The sequence below is a fragment of the Accipiter gentilis genome, chromosome 26, assembly GCF_929443795.1.
Source record: "Accipiter gentilis chromosome 26, bAccGen1.1, whole genome shotgun sequence".
NCBI classification, from domain to species: domain Eukaryota; kingdom Metazoa; phylum Chordata; class Aves; order Accipitriformes; family Accipitridae; genus Astur; species Astur gentilis.
Window position 1 is genome coordinate 22,546,994 of NC_064905.1, and position 24,576 is coordinate 22,571,569.

A 24,576-nucleotide genomic window follows, 5' to 3' on the forward strand; every position below is an offset into this window, starting at 1 on the left:
ACACAAAGCAGCAACTCAATAAAAATAAATATGCTAATGAAGGTATTTAGTCTTGGCCATTACATTTCATAAATATTTACTGTTTAGTACTCAGAGTCCAAATTCACAAGAATCAGTTAATAACCAAAATAAGAAAGATGAAGGAAAGTATTTTGTTCCACTAGGCCAATACAAAATACAGTCATTTCCTAAGGACCGTGCCATGGCTCTCTCATCACAAGGTATGGGCTAGCTGTAAACCTATAGCACCAGCCACAGAAGCAAAAGTTCATGAATTCACACTACTGGAGAGCTGGCGCGTGGCCATAGTCTGTGGTTGGGCTGTTTAGTAGTACGCTCATTTAGCTTCAGAATATGATAGTTGAGACCATTAAATATTGAAATAAGCAGGCCCGCAGCACTCAGGCATAGCATAAGGAAGAGTCCACCGAGAGTTTACATCACATTTGAGAAAATAAAACACAACCCACCCTGAAAAATGCAAAGCCGATCATTTTGCTTTAGGGCAATCAAATAACTGGTTCAAATCTCCACAAAGAACAAACACAGACTTTAATGGAGCTATTTGTAAAGTGTGGTATTACCCTAAATCAGTAAAGGGTATCAAAGACGGTTTTGTGCTTATCTGAATTTTAAATGAAAAGTTTAAAATAAAACTATCCTGATGCTGTGTGTGGAACAAAAGGAAGAGAAGCGTATGAGACACTCTTTGTCAGGAACTTTACTTGCACTTTATCAATTCCCCTCTGGGTTTCTTCTTCTTCTATTCAGAAGCAATACAAGAGAAATACTTTCTGAAAGAATTCAAATATATGCAAAACTTGTATTGAGGCATGTCTTCACAGCTGAAAATAATCGTGCTGGCAGGGGTATAATAACCAAATATTTCCAACACAGCAATCAGAAGTGGAAACAGTAACCCTACTCAGCTGCTACAGTTGAGCTTCTTTTCTGTAGAATGAAGCCTCTACCCCACAGAATCAAGCTGTGAAATAAACAGCGCATGGGGTGTGCTTGCACCTCCCTTGACAAGACACAAAGCAACTGGTTGACTAGGCAAGGGTGGCTTCACGGCAACAAGGGCTATTTTTGTTTTGTTGGTCTATGTTTCCTTACCGAATTCTCAGTCTCTAGAGATTATAGCACCAATTCACAGCAAGATGCTGTTTCCAAGCTTACACTTGTTCCTCCCTGATTTTCACGATCAACATTCCCTTAAGTAGTAGAATTCCTTAATCTTTTGTAAAAGATTTGCAGTCTGTGGTCTTCTTTTCTTCTAGCTGTGCATAGTAAATGCTTTTTCCTCAATAAAATGGTACCAGTAAAGTTCAGACAACAGCCATGGAATTCCAATGGCAATGAAGATATGCTGTTCCAAGGAAACTCTACACAAATACATTTCCTCCTGCAAAAGCAGAGAAAATAGATTTTAGAAGAAATTTATTAGGAGGTACTCAACAGCCATTTGCTCTTGTTCTGAAGCTAATTTAAGAGTTGACCAAATCTTCCCTCCACAGAAAACCCTTTTCAGTAAGAATTCTTAGATAGAACCAACGTCTTATTTTACTAGGACTATTGCACTCATGATATATTAACAGAGAGGAGAGGATAAAATACAGGATGCAGAAGTCATCTTCATCAACATACTATTCAGAAACTCTGGAGTAGTATTGAGCCTAACACTGCAGTAGATAATTATTTTTCTTCAAAGTTCCTCAAAAGTTACATGCTATTTGTAACGGACAAAAAACCCAACATTTATTTGTAGAAATACAAGGAGCACAATGTGCGATAGGTATCACAAACTCTGAACAATTTTTCTTATCTGTAAATGGATGTTGTACTTACAGCTGCTCATTGAGAGCACGATCACTCACACTGCTCCTGAAGAAGTGTCTCCATTATTTTAATACCCTGGAAAAAAAGCACAAATAAATGCCAGTTCTACGCACAACTTAAGTATTTCATACATTAGAAAGGGCACCCAGGAAAGCCTTAAAAAAAAGAAATTGCATTTTATGGTCCCACACTAACTCAGTGCGGTCCTCCCCACTGCCCGGGAGGCACAAGGAGCGCTTATGGCACAGGCTGCTCAGGGGGACCCCGGAGAGGACAAAGGACCCTTCGCAGCTTGCAACCTCTTCCAAGTCAAGGCTGCACGAAGCCAGGGCTCTTAATCAGGTCACACATTTTATTCCAGTTCTGCCACTGCTCTGCTTGGACCAAGCCAATTCTCATCCCTGCACCTGGGTATATCCCTCTTTAAAGCTGGCATACCGTCACTCGTGTTCTTCGCAAACAATTGGGTGTGCGAGGATGAAAGCTCCCCATAAAAGCCCCTGTGATTATTTCTATAATGAAGGAAAGTAATATTGAAATGAAGGGAAAAAATGTCATCAGAGGGCCACAAGGGTGAGTATTTCTTCTCCAGGACTGATCTGCGAAGGAAGGAGGAACTACCAAACAATGAACTATTAATAAAGCAAAATGCAGGTTCCAGCTAGGGGTTCTGTTTGTCCGGGGGGTTCACTGCAGACGAGCCCTGGGTGCCCAGGTGCAAACCACTGAACTACCCAGAGCAGGGCAGCGTCCGAAAAAGGGGGGGAAGCTTTCGACCAAGTGCTCTTCCCACATCAGGGCTACAGACTGCTCCACAGCCAGATGCTTCGCTCTTTTGAAATTCATTTAAGTTCAGGGTTCAGTACAAAGTGAGAGGAGCAGCTTCCTATTTGGTGAAAAGCAAAACCCACTCACTTTAGATAAGAAAATCTACAACATCCCTCCCTCTTCCACTTTTTGGCTCTGTGTACTGAAATTGTAGTAATTTGCCAACCCTACCTCTAATGTTTGGCCAGATCTAGTGGACTGAAGTAAGCTTGGAGCTTAGCTACAACTGTGTGGGGCTAAGGCTTACCCTAGCAAGCTCTCTGTTTGTCAAGATAAAAGAAAAAGGGTTTACTCAGTTTGAGTCACTGTGAGAGGAGGTAAAAAAAGACAATTAACTTTAACAAACAGGTCAAGATAATTTCTTTTCACATCTCTACAAAAAAAAGGACAAGGTATTTTATATCTATGAAGAACAGCTCATCTTCCATGCTTATTCTTTGTAGAAGGCAATAAGCTGCCTACCTTAGTCTATCAGTCTAAATTGGACATGCCACTGTTTACAGATTGAAGCACTAATTGACATAAGTGAAGACTCAGAGGTTTGCCTAGGGAATTTAAAAATGTTACTTATTGAATCAATTATGTTCACAGTGTGACAACTGCTTTTTCTTTTATTTGTCCTCATAGCACTGCAGACTTTTACACAAAATGGTGTTGAGAAAGAAAAGAGGAACTAGAGGGGACTCCATTAATTTAATAAAATATGAAAGGGTAGGTACAAGTCATTACCCAGTATCTCTTCAGCAACGAACAACTAAATCAAAGCCTAATCAATATATTCCTTTCAACTGAAGTTCAAACACTTAAATCTCAGTCCCAGGAGATCAGGCTCAAAGGCTCTAAATTTACACTGTTTAGAGTGCACTGATGCACTTGAAATGCAGAACAAAACATTGCCTACCCATTAAACTCTGCACCTCTACAGCTGTAGCTTAAAAGCTTCTCTGACAGACAAGCCATAGAAGAGTTTTATTTTTCAAAGGTGCAGGTACTCTGCTACTGTAAGAAGCTATCCTGCCATAAGTGTTTACGTACAGTCCCCATCGGTGTTAACACCCCAAGGCACTCGCAGGGACGGGAGCCCAGCAGATTCCCAGTTCAGGAACAGCTACGGGTGACTCCTCCAGCAAGTGTCACTTTGTCACCACAGCCAGTACACTGAAACCACAGAGGGCACACGGACCCAGCAGCGGGGTGACCGGATAACGAGGGAAATGCAAAATGGCGGTCTAAGGAGTTTCCAGCACCACAGACTCATTGAGCAGCCTACATGTGTATCTGGAATATCTGCCAGGGGCCAGACCGGCCTCCCAGCTGATAGGGACAGCGAGTATACATCACGTCTGTAACACACTCCACCACATCTTTACTGAACACTGTAAGTTTTAAGTAAGAGGTTAAGTGATGTACAGGAAAGTATAAATGGCCTGTTTGACGAAGGCAACACATACTGCAGTGCACACCTCATTTCCATTCCCGGTACAAAAGCAGGGTAACATTTTAACAGACTAGCAGAAAATTTTATGCTGTCTCTGAAAAGAGCACCTAATACTTTCAATTCGTTTTGTAACCATAACAAAACATTCTTCAGTTAGATATTTGTTATTTGAGCTCAGTTCCATCATTTAACAAACACTACATCATGGCCTTTAATTTCCATCTCCTTATATATTCAAGCCAAGCAAAAGGAACCTAAAAAAGAAACCAAGAAGTGAAAATGGCAGAAATGTTGCAACATTTAAGAGGCAACGGATAAAACACCTACCAACATAACAAAAGTTTCTTGCTACAAATGCTCCTTTATTGTGTGGCCTTAAAATCGCTCATAACTTTGTCATCTGTACTGCTTCACACTGGCAGAGATCATCAAAACTTTGACATGTACAAATGAATCAGGCCACTTTTTAAACAAGTTTTAAAAACTCACGCACACAAAGGCTGACTTTAGGGGCCACCACTACCCCTCCTGCGCTGGAAACTTCCCCCAGACTTTGCTTGCAGACTATGGAGCATCCTTTCCCCCCTCCAAAGGAACCCAGGCTCCCACCAATAGACCCAGAACAGGCCATGCTGGTAACTGGGATTTACCAGCATGTCTGCTCAGACTTTTGAATTATTCAGGAGGAAAGTTTTATTGGCAATAATGTGGGTTCACATCATTCATTAATACCTTTTCTGAACAGCTAATAAAAAACCAATCATAAATGCTGTAATTTCCACACAAATGCACTGACTTCTACAAACAAAAGCAGAGCAGGAGAACTTTATCTCCTATATTTTTGTTCAGAGTTGGAATAAAATAAAAGAAATGTAACAAACATGACGAGCCATAAAATGTCACCGTCATTGTGCTAGGCATTAAAAAACCCCTGCCCACAGGATAGGCTCATATCTTAGTTACAAAAATAATGATTAAAAAGATCAATGCCTTTGGTGTCCACGAATAGTTTCATGAATAGTAACTTTTCCCTCTCTTTCTGTAAAATAAAGGTATTTAATATGGACTGTGTGAATACAAGAGCTTTATTGCAGTCATTCACAAGATTTAATATTCATGCAGTATTTTCTCCTACTCTTCACGTAGCTCATCCCCTACTCCATTTCCTTGGCCCCCTCACATTGCTGCCTCCCACTGTTCCCTTACTCCCTTATCTCATCTGAGCCTCTCCAAACAGACGGATGGAGAAGTGCAGTGCTATCCGGATTGAGGAGATAAAGCAGGAATCATGGTTTGGCTTTGAAAGTAACATCCTTACGTATTCCAACCAATTATGCTAGGTGCAAGAAAAGCAATGCCTTCTTTGTCAGGCCATTAGGAAGGATGCAGATCAGGTACTGGAAGATAGGAAGTAAACGGAAGCCTGGAGAACATTTATCAAGCATTGTCATTCATGCAACATACATATTAAAACTTTAAATATCATCTTTGTATTGCCATTTATTACATCTGCGTAAAATGTGCCTCAAAACTACTCTGTGGCCAAGCCACAAAAGGAACCCTATCTAACAGCTTAGAAGAAATGAAATGCATAGATACAGCTGCTGCCTCAGGGAGATGGATGTTTTGGAGGTGGGAGGAAAAACCAGGCAAGACTGTACATTTATACCAGATCTGGTGCGCTTGTATTTTTCTTTTTCACAAATCTGCAGACATAGCCAAAATTGCTGAAGGATTTCTAATGCAACATTGTAGAGATACTGTGAGCTAGTCTGTTTTATCCGCTAGCTCTGCGCTGTCATAAGCCTGCAAGACGCGTTTCATTGCTCACGGTCATTGCTTACACTAGCATAGCTGTCTACTTCTCTCTTTTTTTTTATTTTAAAGCCACAACAAAAAGGTCTTATAGTTATTAAGAATATGCAAATGAATAAATGGCTGTGCCTTTTGAAATACAATTCCATCTGCAGTTCTTGGGGTGCAGATTCCAAAATCCGCTTCTGAAGGACGAATGAGAGGTTGGGGCTGTCGGCCCCTGCGCCAGCAGAGAGGAGAGTGTCCGAAGGGGCTGCGGGTGCTGCCCAGGCTCCACGCCCCAACACCCCCTGACTTCAGTAGGAGAAAAGACAGGACACTGCTAAGGCCACTCAAAAACCAAACCAAACAAACAAAAACAAAAAAAAAACAACAAATAAACACCCCAAAACCAACAAACTTCAACAGTATTAACCACTTGGTCCCTGTGAATAATTAAAGAATGGCATAAGGCATGATCTGAACTGTGGACATCTAAGTTCATCTGAAAAACAAATTTCTCCATTAGATAACTAAAAAATGATAAACAATGCTAAATATAGATTCATTACAGTCTTGCAGTACACAAGATTCATGAGCCCAGCCATGAAAATGCCATGTTTTCAGGCACATACATAGGCTTTCATTCATCTGAAACAAGATACAAACTGGAGGGGGGGAAAAAAAAGAAGAAAAAAAAAACCCGCAAAAAAACTCTCTTACTTTCTCATTAAAAAGGTTTAATTAAATATTCCTTCCTTCTCCTTCTTGCTCCTTTTTCAGCAGGTGTAAATTTTAAACAGTCTGCACAGTACAACGTGAATCCCCAAATCTCTTGAAGGCACAAACTTCCAGAGGACAAGACTTCCACGCAACTTCATTTCCCAGTAAACGCTTCAGGAGATGTTGCTGCTAAACCTAGTTTATCAATATGACATGACTCCCCGAAACGAAAGGCCTTTGAACACTAACTCCCTTGGGATGCTCTGCTGGATAGCTTTTATCCTCTTTCATAATTCTTACTGAAAGACAGAACTAGTGAAGTATACAGAACTGCTACAGGGAGATCGACTGTGGCTATTGTAAATACATCAAGCTGCCAAAAAAATTAAAAAATTTAGGAAAAAAAAAAATCCAACAGCACTGGAGAAAAATGTGTGACATGATATAAATTCGTGTTGACTACTTTTGACTATTTCAGTGTAAAGGTGCTATAGAACCACAAATTATTATTACAGTATTAGCTGGTACAATGAGGCATTAGGAAGAAGAACTGTTTCAATGCCTGGGGGAAATCAGGAATAAGAATGAATTACAGAAACTGATACAGTCATACATGCCGTGTTGTAAAGTGTATTTGAAATAAAACTATTAGCATAATAAAACTAAATCCATTTTTGTTCTGCTTATTCTCTGTAGACAAAAGAAAAGTTCAAATATTTTTTCAACAATTAAAAGATGTGAAGAATCCAGACTTAAAACATCAATTTAATTCTGAGCCCAGATGATCTGGTGATTTGAAAAAATTTAGAATACAATTCAGGGAAGAAATTCAAGCAATAAATTACTTACCTTCCTCACACCTTGCTTTAAAAACGATTGAGCAAAAGCTTCCAACACACAGTTGAGCAAGCCTGCCCCCGTAACCGATATTCTGCCTTTTTGTGTGAAGTCTGTCCTAAGAAACAGGAACATAACACCCTGTTATTTTTCTGTCTACTTAGTAAACATGAAGTGTAAACTCTACCTTAGAAAGTTAGTGTTTGATACTCAAGTAAGGTTTTCATCTCTCACATTCACATATTTGGTATGACAATCTCAAAAGCAAACGTAGCGAGATACAGGAACATCAGCGTAACGAGAGGTTTGTAACGACCATCGCCCGCGGTCAGTGCGGCTGAAGTCCAGCTGGGCTCTGCTTCAGCAAAGACACGCGCTCACTGGAGAAGCCCGAAGAGCAGCAACAGAGAGAGCGGTCTGGAGGGGACACAACAGCCGCCAACTGCAGACACAGTGAAATACGCCTGTACGATTTGAGAGCATCCTCGGGACGTCATCCCGGTCAAGCTAGACAGCGGCAGTGGTAACCGCGAGGAGAGGACTCCCCACTCCTCTCCCCACGGCACGCACGCGAACCCGGCACCACCGATGCCCTCGGCGGGCCACGACCCTTAATTATTTCTGTCAATGCAATTCGGCAAGAAGACAAACGCGCGGAGTTCAAGTGAAGGAGCTGGAGAACGTGAGCAGTTCCGCCCAACCACAGGATGGATGCCAGCAGTAAAAATCTACTGCTGAACTCAGCTGCTCTGGTTGGGATTTATTTATTCGTTTTGCAGTTTCACCATTGTAGGGACAAAAAAGGGAGGCTCAAGGAAAATATTGATCTCTGATTGATTTCCGTAGCACGCAGCTGGCAATGCCGCATCATTACAACACAGTCACAGGGAGAAGTCTATTAATGAGATCCAACTACTAAATTATTGACTAGTTAAGTACGGCAAATTTGGTCTAATTGTTTTCATGATGGGAGTTTAATTAAAGTGTCTTTAGTATAAGAAGTCTAGCAATATTCTTGTTCAGATAGCGTCAGGGAGAGTTTCCAAAGCCTGCACAGCTTTCAAAACTAAATTAAAAGTTACATCCAATGCAAGGCTCTTCAGAAGAGGGAGCTTCTGTATGGGAGATCTTTTTAATTCCCATCTCCAGCTGACAAGCACTGCTCATGTATCAGATGCATCTCACCACATCAGGCAGGCATCATCTCACCCTGCGCCCAGCATGCTGCAAGAGCCTGCAGCTCCCTTGGGCTGTATGAAATGAGGGAAAGCGCTGGGTAATAAAGGGAATCTGATGGCAATTGAGGGATACAGAATGAAAAAGCAAGGAAATGGTCCTGGTGGGGAGGGGGAAAGCAGGCAAATCAAAACACAAAGGGATGGCAAATGACACCAGAGACAAAATTCAAGCTACGCAGGGATTCTCCACTGTGGAAGACAGGTATAACCTGCCCAGACACATGGAAATTTGCCAGTGCACAACTTCAGAGCCTGCGGCTCTGCCTGTGGCCAGGCCTTGCCCACGGGGACTAACTGGCTTTCTTTGGACTTTAGACATCAAGACGAGATGCTTGTCTGTAACACCAATTAAATCATAGAAACCAAACAAAAAGTGTCATTAAGGAATTCAGCCAAGAGGATAACATAGGTGCTTTCTGGCCTCTGAATACACAGATATGCCCCATCATGCCTTTTACAATGGTTTATAATTTATTTATGGTAATGTTTGTTTGCTTCTAGATCTTTTAAGACACTTTTATGCTCCGCTTGGAAGCACCCACAATAATTCACTTTGCAAGAATATGTAGCAGTTGGCATCACCGCATTCACATTTATTTAGGACAAAATAACCACCTAACATTAAGAGGAAGAACTACACTGTGGTTAAATTGACTGTTTGGGACTAAGCAAGCACCATTTCAATTGCCCCAGTTCCATTAGGGACATCAGGAAGGCTGCAGCCTCCCCTCCCTGATCTGCGGTTCCCTAGCTGAAAATAATAAAGGATGTAACTGCCAATCTCAAACTGGGTAACCTAATCCATGTCCTATGGATGAGGTTCTGTTAAACGTCTAAGCCACCGGTCCCAGCAGGGACTGGATTCACGGTTTGATTTTCTACAGCATATTGGTCTACAAAGTAGCTGGGCTGAAGTCAGCACAGACAGTTACAACTTCATTTGACAGGGCTAGAAATATTCTGGATTCCCACCAGCATCCTCCCACCACGCGTGCCCGGGACCAGGCTGCAGCTCTCCAAAGCAGCAGCTCTGTCACTAACCCCACTGGCAAGAGATCTCCTTGCAGAGGCACAGAGCAGGGCTGCGGGGGCTGCGGCTGTAACGCACCCCCAGCAGAGCCCGCAGAGCAGCCTGCGCCCACCTCCCCAGCCACCAGCTCCCTGCTGGGTCGGGAGCAGGCAGCGCCCGGCGCGGAGCCCATCGCGCACCTGGGATGTGCGGGGAGAGGCGAAGGCAGTCGACCTGCTCGGGCGGCTGATCCGAGACGCAAGCCAGCAAAGTGGCACTCTGCTTTAATTTATCAGCATCCTTAACAATGTCGTGTTAAAGCTGATTAAACAAACAGCCCACTACAACACGCACACGGTGCCTGACTGAGGAGCAGAATTTCCTCATTCTCTTCACGCTTTTAGTGCCCTGAAGAGTTTCAGCAGGTTGCTATTGAAATCTGCCCAGCAGTGCTTAGTAGGGGAGAAAGACAAGTTTCTGTCTGCACTCAGGTTACCATCACTCCCATAATGTTGTTCTCTCTTTAGGGGCATAATGTACAGTTTTCCCACTAATGAGGATCACTTGAGTCTCCTCACTGTGTGTTTTCTTATTTCTCTCCAGTGCAACAGTATACTGCTAACGTTATGCCCTTTACATAACTCCTTCATCTATCCAAATGTGTCACTGTACATATACTACATGCAGCTGAAATTTCATGCCTGTTTTGCCAGCCAGCATTTGTTAGATCCGATTACCTCCATAAGGCTCCTGAGGAGTGACAGTGGTGTGCGCAGACACCCAGGTATCCTTGAACCTACCTGGCCAGGGCAGCACAGCTGAGGTCCGCAGGCTCCTGCAGCTACGTGTTGCAGCTGCTGACCTGCATCGGCACCCACGGTACATCCAGAGGCTTGAAAGCCTGTGTAAAGGAACCTGCTGAGGCTGCAGTCACACTCTGGCAGCCCAGCTACACCTCTGCCTTCCCAACTGCCACAGTATGCTTTAACGTAAGAGTGAGCAGTGGTGACATCAAGCGCGGACAACTCCCCTGCACAAGCCTGCAGGAGCAGAAGCAGCACACTGAGGACAGTGTCCTTCCCAAACTGGAACTGAAAAGCCTTGAAAACAGGGCATGAATGAGCGACCAGTTGCAGTAGTTAAGAGTTTCTACACCAACAGGACCAACACCTATTGTTGCAATGCAACTCTGATGCAGAAGTTGTCTCAGTAAGGACAGAGGGTCCCAGCAAACTTTTGAAACAAAACAGTTTAAAAAGCCAGAGGAACATGGCCTCAAACAGCAACTTGCCAGCATAGGGGTTTTCAAAAATGCCTAAGCCACAAAGAATTTAATTTCATCTGAAGTTGGTAGGGTTTTTTCTTAAGCATCCTTAGAGCTTTCTGAAGTCACATGGACCTTACTGGACAACCCTGCCACGCTTCCCAGGGAACATCATAAAGCAAAAGTAACGACTAATTACAAGAGACACCAGAACAAAGTAAGAATTAATGGGGGTGACATCACCTGGAAGCAAATCTTTTTTTAAGACAGTCACATTATTACATACCTGCTCATTTCAATGTTACAGGAATTAAAAATTCCACTCTGATCCTGCCATAAATGTGCATAAAGACATTTTGAGGCTCCACTCTGTACAAACACAAGTGCATGTTCTCCCAGGCAAAGTCCCACAACAGCTTACATCTCCAGGCACAGCAGGCCAAACACCGGAGAAAGAAAATTGTTTGGGAACAAGTACGCTCCATGCCAATGGCTGGCAAGCAGGAGGGAGCTGATAATTTTTAAACTGCTGTCCAAGCATCTGTTGGTAGACACAAGAGCAAAACGAACACTCTGGCTATGCCTGCTGTGCAGGAACAGCGGGGTAGCCTTCTATGACTGCAGAGCAGCGCACAGAAAATTAATTTCCAGCAATTATTTGTGCTCTGGCCAGAGAACCTAACCTCACATCTGAACAAGCCAGAGGAAAGCTACAGGACATCTAAGCTGCTGCTTCAAATGCATTCAAGACATACCAAAGAAATTATTATTCAGACCCCTCCCATTCCAGGCATTCAAAAGGCAACAGAAAACCTGTTTTCAGGGCCATGGGCCTGCAGTAGCAGCCCTGAGCTGGCACACGGGCACTGCTACACCCAGAGGCCAGCACTCACCAGTTTGGATTCTCCAAGCTCTCTCTGAAGACAGACTCCTCGCTCAGAGACGCATACTGTGTCCACGTAAGACAATGAGTTTTCATAGCCATATTTCTTTTCTGCATATTAAGCCAAGATTCCTCTTCCAAGTAGATGTCAGGCACTTTTAAGACACTGACCTGGGAAATAGAAGAATTATAGCTTTTTTTAAAAAAAAAAAAAAAAAAAAAAAAAAAAAAAAGAAGAAGGGGTAGAATCACTTCTCAGTATTTTCAAAGTTATCACTAGCCTCAGAGGACAGGACTGAGGATTCAGGAAGAAGGCACATCAGCTGTCGTTAGCCCAAATGAGAACACTCAACCTCCTCAGCAGCTACTAAAGGCCATGCAAACACTCCAAGATTTAGGCAAGTTGCTCAGTCCCCAGCTGGACTTCCAAGACCACTGCAGGCCAACTTACCTGCATCACTTCATGCTTCCTGTCTTGCTGCTGACAGCTAATTTATGACAACAAAGGACGAGGGAAGCACCTTCCAAACAGTTACATGCAAGGCAGCCAAACCCGCCAGCTAATCGGTGAGGGCAGGGGAAAGGCTTGCACCTCTGCAGGCTCCTGCTGCCAGGCACAGCAGCTGACGTCCTGCCCAGCTCCTTTCTCCCAGGAGGTCTCCTCCTCTGAGAGCCCACTTGTCAACCTGAGTGACCTTGATCTAGCAAGCGTGGGCCAAAGAAGGGATGAAAGGGATGAAAATCTCACCATCGGTTTATTTACATTCTGCCTGTATAGGGCAATGATATGTTCTCCTTGGCAGGTGAGGCTTGGAAGAGACAAACACATGTTTAGAGGCAAAAACATACAGAATCGTTAGCACCAGGAAGAGTACATGCACACTTTTAACCATGCAGGCTGTGGAACAGTACAGTTATTTAATCAGGCATGAATGTAAATGTACTTTTCTGTATACAGTCTATCTGCTCCAAGATACTCTGCAAAAAAAACAAATAATAAATTAAGGCTAATTCTCCTTCCATAACAAACTTGGAAGAAAGGACTGTCGCTAACAGAGACACAGGAGAGAGACACTAAGGGATTGCACAACCCAGGTCCTTACGTTTTCTACGGCCTTGTCTCATCTTCTTTATAGGGACTCTACGATGCCATATTTAAATTCCGACATGCTATAGGCACATTAAGTATTATTTTAAATCCCGCTGAATTCACTTACAGAATGGTTTAGTGAGAGATTACAGCCCAATGTGTTCAGGAGCCATGGATCAGACATCCAAAATACCTGAGCTCAGCTTAGAAATAATTACCCAGTGTTTATTACCAGCTGCCACCTTCTTGCTGAGATCCACAAGACTGGGCTTTTATAAAAATACCATCTATCACACAACAATCTGGGGCATTGACGGACAATAAGATTGTTATATTGGGGTGGGGGGAATGGCTTTACTTTCACTGTGGCCCAGGTAACATTTTAAAACATCTTTACTTTTTCCAGGTACAAAAGCTAAAAGCCCATCAGTGCGTGTAAAACAACCACCACCACCACCAGTTACATCTTAGCGTGCTCAAGACTACAATTTTGTCCATTCAAGTTAAATATAAAATCAGTTCCTAGGGAATTTTTTTCATTTAACTTCTCTTAAAAGTAACTTTTCTAATTTAAAAAGAAATCATTAGGAAATGTGATCCTTTTAAACAAGATAAACCACAGTGAAGCATTAAGGTTTTACAACTTGACTAAGTTTCTCTAAGTAGTTACCTTTCTTAAAATTTCAGGAATCACATTCTGGCACGTTGCAATTCTCCTCCGGTAAATAATCCCTGTAGACAAATCTGATGATAAAAGAAAATCAGAAGGGAAGAGTTACAGCAGCAAATATTACCTTTTTTTTTTAATAAAAACAAAGTAGTTGGAAGACTTCACAGCAAAGCAAATGTGCAAGCACAAATGCTGGCAAATTAACAGAGCATTGTGGGGAGGGGCCGGTTTTGGGGTTCTTTTAAGTATAACCCAGTACTTCTGCTGCTTTGCCCGACAGAAGGCTGTAAGTAAGACTGCTATGGGCATTTTGCACTTTGCCTCAGAAGGACGGCATCTGCATCCATCACTGCAATCCAGACCCCCCTTATCCAGCGTGTGGTACAAACATTTTACTGGCATTTATAGTGGTGCTGCTGGGTAGCAAAGCACCGCAGGCAGTGCTGGTGCCAGTGCCAGGCTGCGTGGGTGCACGCAGGACTCCCTCCTGCAGCCCGGGCAGGGTCTGGCAGGACCCACTGGAGAACTCTGCTCCTGGTGGCACTGGGTGGACGATGACTGGGGCAAGAGAAAAGCTCGGGCAACTCAGCTGCCAGACCAACATACTGACTTAAACTTTAGTTTATTTCTACCCCCACCCTACTTTATATTCTCAGGCTTATTTTCTGGGCAAACAAGCTGTGTATGAGATTTAAGAACATTCCTGTCTCATCACACGTTTATTTTTGTATTGAGTTGGACCCAGTGACAAGGACAAAACTATCTATTAGGAAACAAATTACAGTTATTTAGTGTCTCAAAAAAATGGTTGGCTTTTAGAATCACTTTGCCTTTTAATATTTAATGACCCGGATCAAGAACAGAACGCTACCGAATGAGAAGCCAACTGGCAGGCAGCCCAGGTTAAAGACTTCTCCGGGATAAAAGAGTACCTTCTCGAACAGTTGCATTTGGTGGGATCTGTGAAATGAAAACTTCATGGGGTTTGGTTTTCAGAACTCTAACAAACACATCATATTAATAACACGAAGCACCTCTGTGCAACACAGAGCAGGAAAGCATTCTCTGGAAAGAGTGGTTTACTGCATTTGAACAAAACAGCAACGGCAGCACTAATGCTTGGCTTTCTTGAATCTCTGGGCAACCTCACTAACAACTTGCTCAGAAAGAGAGCATGAGCCTGGAATTAAGAGCCACCATTAAACCCAAGCTGCAAGACAGAAGACATCTCTCTAAATGTATGATAAAGAATTTACAGACTAAAACTTTAAGGATTAAAGCATTTGGGACTAAAAATTTAAAGTCTGTAAATTCTTATTTCATCCCAAATGAGTATTTGATCACAGTTCCCATGTTAGGAAGAAAGGTAGTTACTTCCACACAAAGTCCTATGGTACTTGTTTCCCACATGGTGGCATAACTGTTTAATACATCCTCCGCACAGACACGTTACTTTAAGTGCTGAATTGCAAGCATTTCCTGCAAGCTCAGCAACTGGAAAACAAAAATCCACGTGGTATCAGCAGACCTGATCTGACAACTGTGCTCTGACCCAAGCAGATTTATTTTCCTGTCAATATGATTGGGAAATGGTAACATCTGATTTTTGGCATTTCAGGAATTCTGAATGATAAAGCAAGAGACTGAGGATCTGTGATCGTTTTCTCACTACCAGCATCCTACAAGGCCACCACGCAAGACTCCAATTCCTGGAACTACCTCCTCAACTGGGAAGTGAAACAGCAAGTGATCCCTCCGAAGGCAGGGACCATGAAAGCCAAGTAGTGCAATGCCTGTGGAGCGCCGGAGGCTCGATCCACACAGCTCACTGTGCTTCCTTCCAGGGGCCTTACTTCTGATCCATGCAGCACTGCAGATGGAAACCATCACAGAAACACTGAGGAACTGTACAACAAAAGAACGTACTACAGAGAAACCAGGCATAACGTGTCTCATGGCCTCGGAATAAGCTGAAAATTTAAATACTTGATGCAGTTAAAACACACGCTTTGTGGGGAGAGGGGGTAATATTTTCTTGGTCTTGCTTATAAAATGTTGAGCACACAGGGATCCCAGGCATGTCTGCAGTGCCCGGTTTCTACTGAAATACAACTATTACAGAATTAATTTTAAAGGTTATGAAAAATTTTAATTACCTCTGTAAGAGAAGTCAGGCAGCTTACCTGTTTTCTCTTCCACTGTCTCTACAGCCGTGACGTGTTTCTCCATGGGACTGGGATACTGGGAGGAAAATGCATAGGGTAAAGATTACCACTCCTCACATGGGTAAAAGAAAATAGCTAGCTGTCACCTGTCAAGTCAGAAGCAGTTTCATAGCTTCTCTCAACAGGTACGAGCTGCCTGATATTAACAATCTGCAGTCTCCATTCAAGTTAGCAGAAAGGAAGAATTTAGTAAGATTAGCTTAGTAAGATTAGAAAACAAACAGAAAACACACAATACGGCTATGAGAAAAATTGCTTGAAGGGGAGATGCTAACTTTTGCTGCAGCATACAGACATCCTCCACACACCCTCCATACCACAGAAACAAAGACACAAGCTCTTGACCCACATCACATTTCTCAAATGAGGACTAAGCAGAGCTTTCAGCAGCGTGGCAGCTCCACAGGCCAAAGCCCCGTGCACTGCACTCCGCAGAGAACAACGGCATCCCGAGCTTCTGCAGCAAGCAAGCTCCTTCTCACTGCCGCTAAGCACGTTCCGCCACACAACCTATTTCCTCAAGCAAAAAGCTGGAAAGGTACGGTGCAGCATCACCCGAATGCAGACTCTGGTACACAGCATTCCGCTGTCCTGCAAAAGCTGCTAGAAGAGTGTGACAGCGCAATGTCAATTCGGATTGCAGCGTGGGTCCAGCCTGGTGAGAGGGCACGCTCTTCTGCTCAGGGGCTGGCCTGCAGCAAGGATAAGGGATTGCTACTGCCTGTTCCTGCTCTGGGTAACCTCATTTTCCTTAGGCTGTACAGACAAGTCGTTTCAAGGCTGGAAGAAAGAGATTCTCATTCCAAGACCCCCACTGAAAAGGCATTCTGCCAAAATTGTATAGGTTGCCTGTAGGGCAACATCCTATATAAGAAATGTATGCACAAGAACAGGACTTCTAAGGATGAATAGTCTATTTTGGAACTTACAAAACTCCTCTGGCTAGAAATGAGACACAGAAGGCTACAACGACCTTACTCTCCATTGCAAAAAGTAATCAATGTTCACCTGAATAATGAACTCTAAATTGTAAAGCGCAAGATAATTTATTGAACTCAAATAATACACAAAAGTTACTGTAACCTCCATGCTAATACAAATGCCAGGCTGAAGAGATATTGACCACCGGATTGCATTAAACAAAGCATGAAGCTTTAGGAAAGGTGGGGCAATTGCATTTTAAGGCTAACTCTGCTTACGTAATGCAATTATGGTGTGCAATAATAGGTGCTCCAAAACCCCGATATAAAAGAAATCCTGGGTTCTAAACTAAAAAGGTCAACAACACCAGAACAGGCTGTTCCATAATCCAGCTCTACCCTTTTTTCTTGCTGCGGAATAAAAGTTGTTTTAAAAAGCACAGGGTTTTCAAGTCCTACTCTATACAGAAACTGGAGGCTCCTCCACGACGTGCTGCTTTGAAATGGCAGTAGTGGCATAATTACATTATCGATGTAACTTACACTCTGTAAGGCCCAATCGTGTGAAACAAAGAGCCATTTACATAAATCTTCCACTAAATAGCAGGCTCTATTACCCCAGTATTTAAACAGAAATAGACTCAATTTCCTACACAGCACAGTAAAAGAAATAACATTACAAGTCTACAAGCAAGTGTAATGGCTAGGAGAGCCTAACAGCCACAAAAATAGTGTTTCCAGCCAGCCACAGCCTCCTTGCAAGGCTTCCATTCCCCGGGGACGCCAAAGCTAACAGCAGCAGAGAACAAAGAGATCTCAGCCTGGCTGGTATTTCAGCCCTGCAGTAACTCAACCCCTGAACCCTCCTCCCCAGCACCACAGGCAGAGGAATCCCACCCCTGTCCGAAGGGCTCCCACTAGCCCAAGGGCTCCAGCCCTGCCCCGCGGTCTCCTTGCCCCGGGCCGCAGACGCGAACCGCCCCGTGTCACCTCTCCTGCTCCGCAAGGGCACGGGGCAGGCGCTGCCGTCCCTTCCAGCAACTCACACACCACACCGGCTCCAGCATCCTCACGCCCAACTCCTTGCGTTGGGCCGCAGGATGGAGCGAGGAGTGGCAACGTTTGGAATCGCCCCGAGAGAGGTGGCTGCGAACGCGCTGCTAATCCGCGGCCATGCCCAAATGCCGCAGCTCCCACCACGCGCGGTTTGGAGAACGCGACCGCCGGCTGCGCCACAACGGGCACCCCTGCACCGGGAGAGAGGACTCGGGGAGCCGAGACCGGGACGGGCTGACGACCGGCTCTCGCCATGCGGCCTCGGGCTACCGACCCCTCAGCCTGCGCCTGCAAACCAGCACCGCGCAGGCTGGCCAGGAGCGCAGCGCAGCCAGAATCCGGCCGGGGCGTCAAAGGGCAGCTTTCCCGCCTGCGGGACAGGCCAAGGAGCCGAAATGTCAGAGCTTCGGGGGCAGAAGCGGGATCCCGCAAGCCGTTCCCGCTCCCAGCTGCCGAGGAGGGAATGCCATCTTGTGGTGCAGGCTGCGAAGGCACGGCTGTGCGGGCAGCGGGGTGGGCGACGCTGGGGTGCTCTGCCTGTCCCCCCCACGCTGAGGCCGAGCAGAGCGGGGGTCGGTGGGCACTGCCCCGACCTGGTGTGTGCGGAGCTGCCGAAGGGTCCCCCCGGGAGGGGACCGGCACGACCCCCTCCTCATTCTGGCAATGCGTGAGCAGAGGAGACCCCGAGGCCCGCCTGCTTACTTGACGCAGGAACAAATCTCATCCCTCGCCCCGCTTGGGGACAATCTTGACGCCTTGTCTTCGTTTAGCCCTTCCCAGACCGCAGCCGACGCGTTTCCTACATCTCGGACTGCACCTGGGGAAGTGCAACTCTTATACTTTTAGGAAAAAGAAACAGTTATCCAGATGAAGCGTGCGCACTTTTCTTAAAAAAATTAAATCGTTCCAATGAGTTCCTGTAGTAAATTTCTCTCCAGATTGATTTGCTTATTTTGAAGACATTTCTCCTCCATCACACTAAGAGGACCCCAAACAAAGAGCCGACAACAGAAGCCACGAAGCTGACTTTGCCTTTAAGCTATCCACAGCTTTGAAATTACTTTTTTCTACCCTGACTGCTGGTCATGAGTGTTTTCTGAAGATGTCAGAGCCTGTTTTACAGATGCGGAGCTGCAAGCATGGTACCAGCAAACAGCAGTTTGGAAGCACTGAGAGCTCCGCACCCAGGAACCACTCGGCACCCCAGCATGGGGGGGTACCCGCGCAGTTAGGGGGTTACCCCTCATGTCACACCTACTGGAATTGAAGCACTCCATCCTCCACTTGCAAAAACCTGACAATTAAAATTAGATAAAGAATTCCTGTGCTTTCATTCAGTCTTCCTGCAAATGTATTGATTGTTTTCTACAAATAACAACAAGCAGAATTGATTTCATTAGTCATTACTCTGAAGCCAGGGAATTAAGACCCCCACATACCTTTCCTAACTGGAATGTGTACAATCATTCATCAAAAACAGCAGTTCCTAACCACAGTGATGTTTCTTAGAAGTTATTTGAGGGAAATAGCAGGGCTCTAAAAGCAGCACCGTGTTTAGCAGCAGAGTGAAATCACTGCAGGTTACACATGATTTGTATAAAAATGAAATATTTCAAAGCAATGAAGGGCTGGTGTTACATGCAAGATCAAACGGAGCCCACATAAATCAAAATGACAGCTTCAAAGACTTGTAAAAAATAATAATATTTAAATTCATAAATATTCTGATTCTTTCTTTTCTAACTGCAAGGAAATGAAGCAGTGATGCTGCAAAATCAGCTAAACCTTTGCAGATTCCTCTACTTTGTTATTGGTTTGGAAGTGTGGTGGTTGTGAATAAACGTAAATTAAAAAAAAAAAAGTCTAGCAAACACACTGCACAGATTACTTGCTGAGATAAAGATCGATAAATACAAAAGCCTTTCACACACAGATACGCTTATTTCAAATACAAAACAATTTGTTATACTTGAACTAAATGTTTGATCTACAGTTCCCGGGCTCACTTTAAAGCAACACCTGCACTAACCTAAAGGCCACCCCAGCAGAAACTGCTGTCCGTTCTAGCAGGCTCGGGCCCCGGGCACAGGGCAAGACTCCCCTTGGCTCCGCACCCCACAAAGGTCTAACCTGCCTGGCTTTCCTACAGCCTCAGTAAGGCAGCGGCTCTGCCTGGGGACCGGCCACGCGAGCCCAGGCACATCGAACGGGTATGACAGAAGTTAGCGCCCCTACTTCCAGCAGGATTCCTCACCTACATCGCAGCTGTCCGAAAGGTGTACTCGGTGAAAAGAAAGCAGCCCTTGCAGACCGCCATCCATCCGACCCACCCAAAACATCCCTCAAGGTCGCGCTCTGCCAGTGCCTGCCCTCCCACACTGACCACAGAGGGGCCGTTCTCTCTAGAAACACGTGGCAAAGGCAGAATATTTTCTAGCATATTTCTGAACCGACATACAAGAACATATACCCTAATATCTGATGTAGCATGCTGTCCCTCTGATTACCACCTATTTCTTACTGATTCTACGTAATGAAAGCAGACGACACACCTCTGCGGTAAGAGCACATTTCTAGAGAAGCTGGGTGCAATTCTGCTGCAGAATACAGGAATGTTTTAAACCTAACCCGAGAGATGCACAAGAGGGAGGGGAGGTCAAAAAAACCCCAACAAAACAACAAAAAAACCCCATACTGATACCTTCCACAGTCCGAGTGACTTCTTTGCTCCATCCTCAGAGATCATAAATTGCAGGTGGTACACAAAATGCCCCAGTCGAGGCAATAGGGGATTTCTGTTTGCCAAGAAATGTCTTGGCATAAACATGCCCTTGAAGAACCCCAACTGCTTTGGCTTTGGTCTCCTCTGAGAGCACAGCTGGTTGCACCTTCCCACCCTATTTTGTGACATAACAACATTCAAAGGTTCAACTTGCAGAGTCGCAACAGAAAGAACGAGAGCAGGAGCCCTGAAGTCAACTTTAACTATGGCATTTGAGTAACTACGGCAATTATTTTTTCAATCATAGTAAATTCCTGGTTAAAAGCATGTGATGCACTTTGCTGCAACATACAAATGAGGATTATTTTAACCTTTCTGCTCTGCGCTTCTGGCTGTCATAATTAGCCTCACTATTCACCTCCAACTGCCCTTCTCAAGTCATGTGGAAGTATACTACAGAATACAATTCCCATTTGCAATTCTACTCTGGTTCAAATCTTTCACAATGAAAAGCACTAACTCTGCTTCTCCTCTCACCTCCAATTGCCAAGCACTCAAGAAAATCGGCAAAAGCTGGCCCTGCCTTCTCTTTTCCAAGTTTGTTCAGTTTTCAAATGAGTATTTCGGAGCACATCCATTGGTTAGCCATAGTGTGGCAGTCTAAACTACATGGTTAGCAAATTTGACTGCCCAAGCTTGCCAAAGATACAGCTTGGGATTTCTGCAGCAGGGTGAGAGAAAAAAAAATATTTCCTTTTTTGCCCCCCACCCTTTTGGGTTTTTTTAAAGAAAACCTTAAATGCATCTTTGCACAGTTCTATTCTAGTGCAAAAAAAGAATAGCTGTAGATGGTTAACAGAAACAGAAGACTCCAGACTAAGCATCTTTGCCTGTATTTACTGTTCAAAGTTCTGGCACTTCGGCTTGTGAGGATATTTTCAGTCTTTCCCCTGTAAAAGAATTTCACATACATGACAGTTTCATTTTCAGTATGGGGCATGACACCACTACAGGAATCCAATTCCATTTTGTACTGAGCCATCAAACACCAGAAAAAAATTAGGCAGTCAGTTACATCTTTTAGAGATTCACGTATCTCATCAGTCATTTCCTCATGAGATGGACACTATAGACGAGAAGCTGACCACACTGAGACTGCACGCAGAAGCCTGGTAACTCCAGCAAGCTCAACGTCGTCTTTACAGGCTTTCAGCAAACAGGAAAAACTTGTTATTTCTCGGTAGAAGTGCAACGTATCGTCTTCCCCTCCTACCCTAACCCATAAAACCAATCCAGTTTTTAAGGATCTGACAATTTTTAATAAAAGGTTATTTAGCATGAGGCATTCTCTGCCTCCCAGCACCTGGGACGGCAGCAGCAGGAGCAAGGCTGCACACTGCAGGTCATCACGGCACTGCTGATGAATTGGAGTCGTTGGGACTGCCTTGGCTGCAAGCAAGTGCGCGGGGCTTTGCTCTGCCACCGCACCGGCCAGGGCTGCCTGGGGCATTCGCACCGCAGCAGAACGCCGGGCAGGTTCAGCCACAGGACGCGGCCCCACGCGTTCAGCCCAGTTCTGCTGTGCATCAGCCGCACAGCTGCCTGGGTGCCGGAGCTCGCTGGGCTTCTCTCAGGCGGACATGCTCCGGGTTCCTCTTGGCACTGCCTTTGTCAAAGACAGACCTCTACTAACAGGAGACGGAGAACTGGCAGCTGGCTAAGACAAAAAAAAAAATAAATAAAATCCTTCCTTGTGTTTTAAGCTGGTTGCATCAAGGATGAATTTAGCCCGAAGCCAACATTTGTTTAAACATCTTGTCCTGCTGAGAACATTCGCAAACCCATGGGGTTTTGTGCCAAGGAAATGCCCTGCGCTATACAGCTGCTTGCTTCTACCGTTAATGTTTAAACACAGGCGGCCAAAACAAATATAATGGAGCCTGCTCTATTCTTCACCTTGGTGTTCACAAAAACCAGCCACAGCTAGAGGGCAAAAGCCCAGCATCAGCTTGTAATAAAGATTTTAATTCATCCCTGTATCTGTGCTACTGTTCAAAGGAAAACACCAACAAAGAGGACAGTTTTGATGCACAGCTTGGAGCTTGGGTCTGAGAGACAACAGCGCTCAGAAGGAAAATTTAGCAGGACGCTGTTTTGCTAGGAGCAGATGCACCATGGAAACACTGTTTACCTGCCATTAACACAGCCTTCTGCCACCGCAAAACATCTTCACTTTAAAGCCTGCTTAAAAGTCTAATGATTGTTGCGCTACTAGGCCAAAAGCCGTACTGCGCCAAGCAGCGACGCAGGGGTTAGCATCCTGCAAGGACAGAAAACCAGAATTCATTTCCACCCATCCCATCTTTCCTTCCAACAGATCCCAGCCACCACGGCAGAGCCCCTGGAAGGGCAGGTGCTGCCGTCCCGGCCGCGCGCTCCCTGTGGGCCACGGGGCAGCCGTGCCGTGCCGTACCCACGGCGCAGAGACAGGCACACACTGCCCGTGGAGCAGAGCCCCGGGGCAGCCGCAGGACTCGGTGGCTTTGTTTACCCGCGTCCCCTCTCGCACCTTCCGCCCGCAGCACGCTCCCCAAGCAGGGGTTAGTGAGGCCGTGTTCTGGCCGCCGGCGTTCCACCTCAGCCACGGCCCTGCCCGCCCTGTTCCCCGCACCGGCCCCGGCCCCGCTGGGCAGCCGCCACGGGCGGGGCTGCCGGACCCAGCCCGGGCACCGCGGCGAGACCGGAGTCCGGCGACTCGGACGTGACCGACACGCAACCAACGCCTCGGGCACGGAAACGCGAGTTGTCACCTAAGCACGAAAACAGCTCTGATAAAGAGGACAACCAAGCCTTCGGCTGCGGGAGGGGCCCGCAGGCCCACAAGCCGCCCCCCCTTCCAGAGCCGGACCCTGCCTGTGCCCGGCCACGGCGGCCGGACAAAGGCGGCAGACAGGCGGGCGGCTTTCCGCGCTCCGGCGCGGCGTTACCCACGCCGGTTCCCTCTCCCACTGACACGAGATTTACGGTTTTCCACGCAGCCACCGCGCAAGCAGGACCGGAGACAGGCTGCCGAAGGGAGAACCGGGGCAGAGCCAGCGGTTAACGCAGGAACGAGCGGTTACGCTGAGGGGCTCCGGGGCGGGCGATCCCCGCGGCCGGGCCCCGCCGCCGCCGTGAGGCGCTCCTGCCCCGGCAGGGCGCGGGCCGGCCCGGTTACCTTGCGGAGGTAGCTGGCCACCACCTGCTCGAAGGGGTACCGGTACACGCGGTGCACCTCCACCGTCACCCCCATGGCGGCCCGCGGCCCTGCCCCGGCCCCGCTGCCCGCCCGCCCCGCCCCGCGGGCCCGCCGCGGGCCTGCCTCGCCCCGCCTCGCCACCATCTTGTGCGCGGCCGGCGGGGCCACCGCCCCGAGCCGAGCCGAGCCGGGCCCCGTCCCGCTGGAGGGGTTCTGCGGGCCAGCAGCCGGCGGCAGGCCGGGCCCCGGCACCGCTGGGCTCGGGGGGTGGCCGGCACCACCGCGGGTGCGGCCCCCGGCCCTCAGCCCTGCTCCCGCGGCGGCGGGCTGGGCGATGGCCCCGGGCGGATTCGTTCCTCTTCAGGCTGGTACCAGAGCCGGACCGGACGGGGGCTGCAGCCGGGTCACGCCTCACGCCTTCGCGCCCCGCCATGTGCCGCCGGCTGAGGCTGGTGAGGCGGGCGGGAGCCTGTGGCTGCAGTAGAAACAAAACCAGCGCCGTGGTAAAAGTAACCCACTGCCTCGACAGCGGCCTCACCGTGACACTTTAGGAAAGCCCACACCTCTTCTTCGTGCCAATAAGCGAGCATTTATTGGGTAATCCAAGTCAGAGTATTCCCAAAAATAAAATGAGCGCGTTTGAAGTGGAGGGGGAGCCGGTCCCCCCGGCGCTGCTCTGACCCCGTCGCTCCCAGCCCAGCTCTAACGATGCGCATGGACAAGGCTGGTGGTCCCCAGTCCGCTGAGGCTGGGCACCCGCCGGACCGCGGGCTAAGGGAAGAGCCGGGCTCCTTGCTGCAAG

The 24,576-nt window shown here is 46.4% G+C and overlaps 1 protein-coding gene across 8 annotated transcripts; it reads right to left on the reverse strand.

Annotated features, from left to right (window-relative positions):
* Positions 1 to 529: 529 nt before the first annotated feature.
* Positions 530 to 23,855, reverse strand: PRELID2 (PRELI domain containing 2). 8 transcript variants are annotated; one of them, XM_049830047.1, is made up of 8 exons: positions 23,550 to 23,684; positions 22,728 to 22,856; positions 20,516 to 20,711; positions 15,797 to 15,854; positions 13,614 to 13,687; positions 11,864 to 12,024; positions 7,472 to 7,577; positions 2,554 to 6,214 (listed from the first exon to the last, which is right to left on the reverse strand). In XM_049830047.1, the coding sequence occupies exons 3-8, from the start codon at positions 20,639 to 20,641 to the stop codon at positions 5,987 to 5,989; spliced, it is 753 nt and encodes a 250-aa protein (XP_049686004.1). In that variant the 5' UTR covers positions 20,642 to 20,711; positions 22,728 to 22,856; positions 23,550 to 23,684; the 3' UTR covers positions 2,554 to 5,986. The 8 variants fall into 8 exon arrangements, with proteins under 8 accessions (XP_049686010.1, XP_049686003.1, XP_049686004.1 ...); XM_049830053.1 differs by lacking the exons at positions 2,554 to 6,214; positions 20,516 to 20,711; positions 22,728 to 22,856; positions 23,550 to 23,684 and adding exons at positions 530 to 1,405; positions 1,849 to 1,914; positions 23,754 to 23,855; XM_049830046.1 differs by lacking the exons at positions 2,554 to 6,214; positions 20,516 to 20,711; positions 22,728 to 22,856; positions 23,550 to 23,684 and adding exons at positions 530 to 1,405; positions 1,849 to 1,914; positions 17,749 to 19,005.
* Positions 23,856 to 24,576: the final 721 nt, after the last annotated feature.

Excerpts from the sequence above, each read along its gene's own strand:
- PRELID2 (XM_049830045.1), bottom strand. The coding sequence starts at position 20,725 with ATGTCACAAAATAGGGTGGGAAGGTGCAACCAGCTGTGCTCTCAGAGG. Across the intron at positions 7,578-11,863 it reads AGCTTGGAGAATCCAAACTG|GACAGACTTCACACAAAAAG; the intron begins GTGAGTGCTGGC and ends CCTGTTTCTTAG. Across the intron at positions 6,215-7,471 it reads TAAAGCAAGGTGTGAGGAAG|TCAGGGGGTGTTGGGGCGTG; the intron begins GTAAGTAATTTA and ends CTCCTACTGAAG.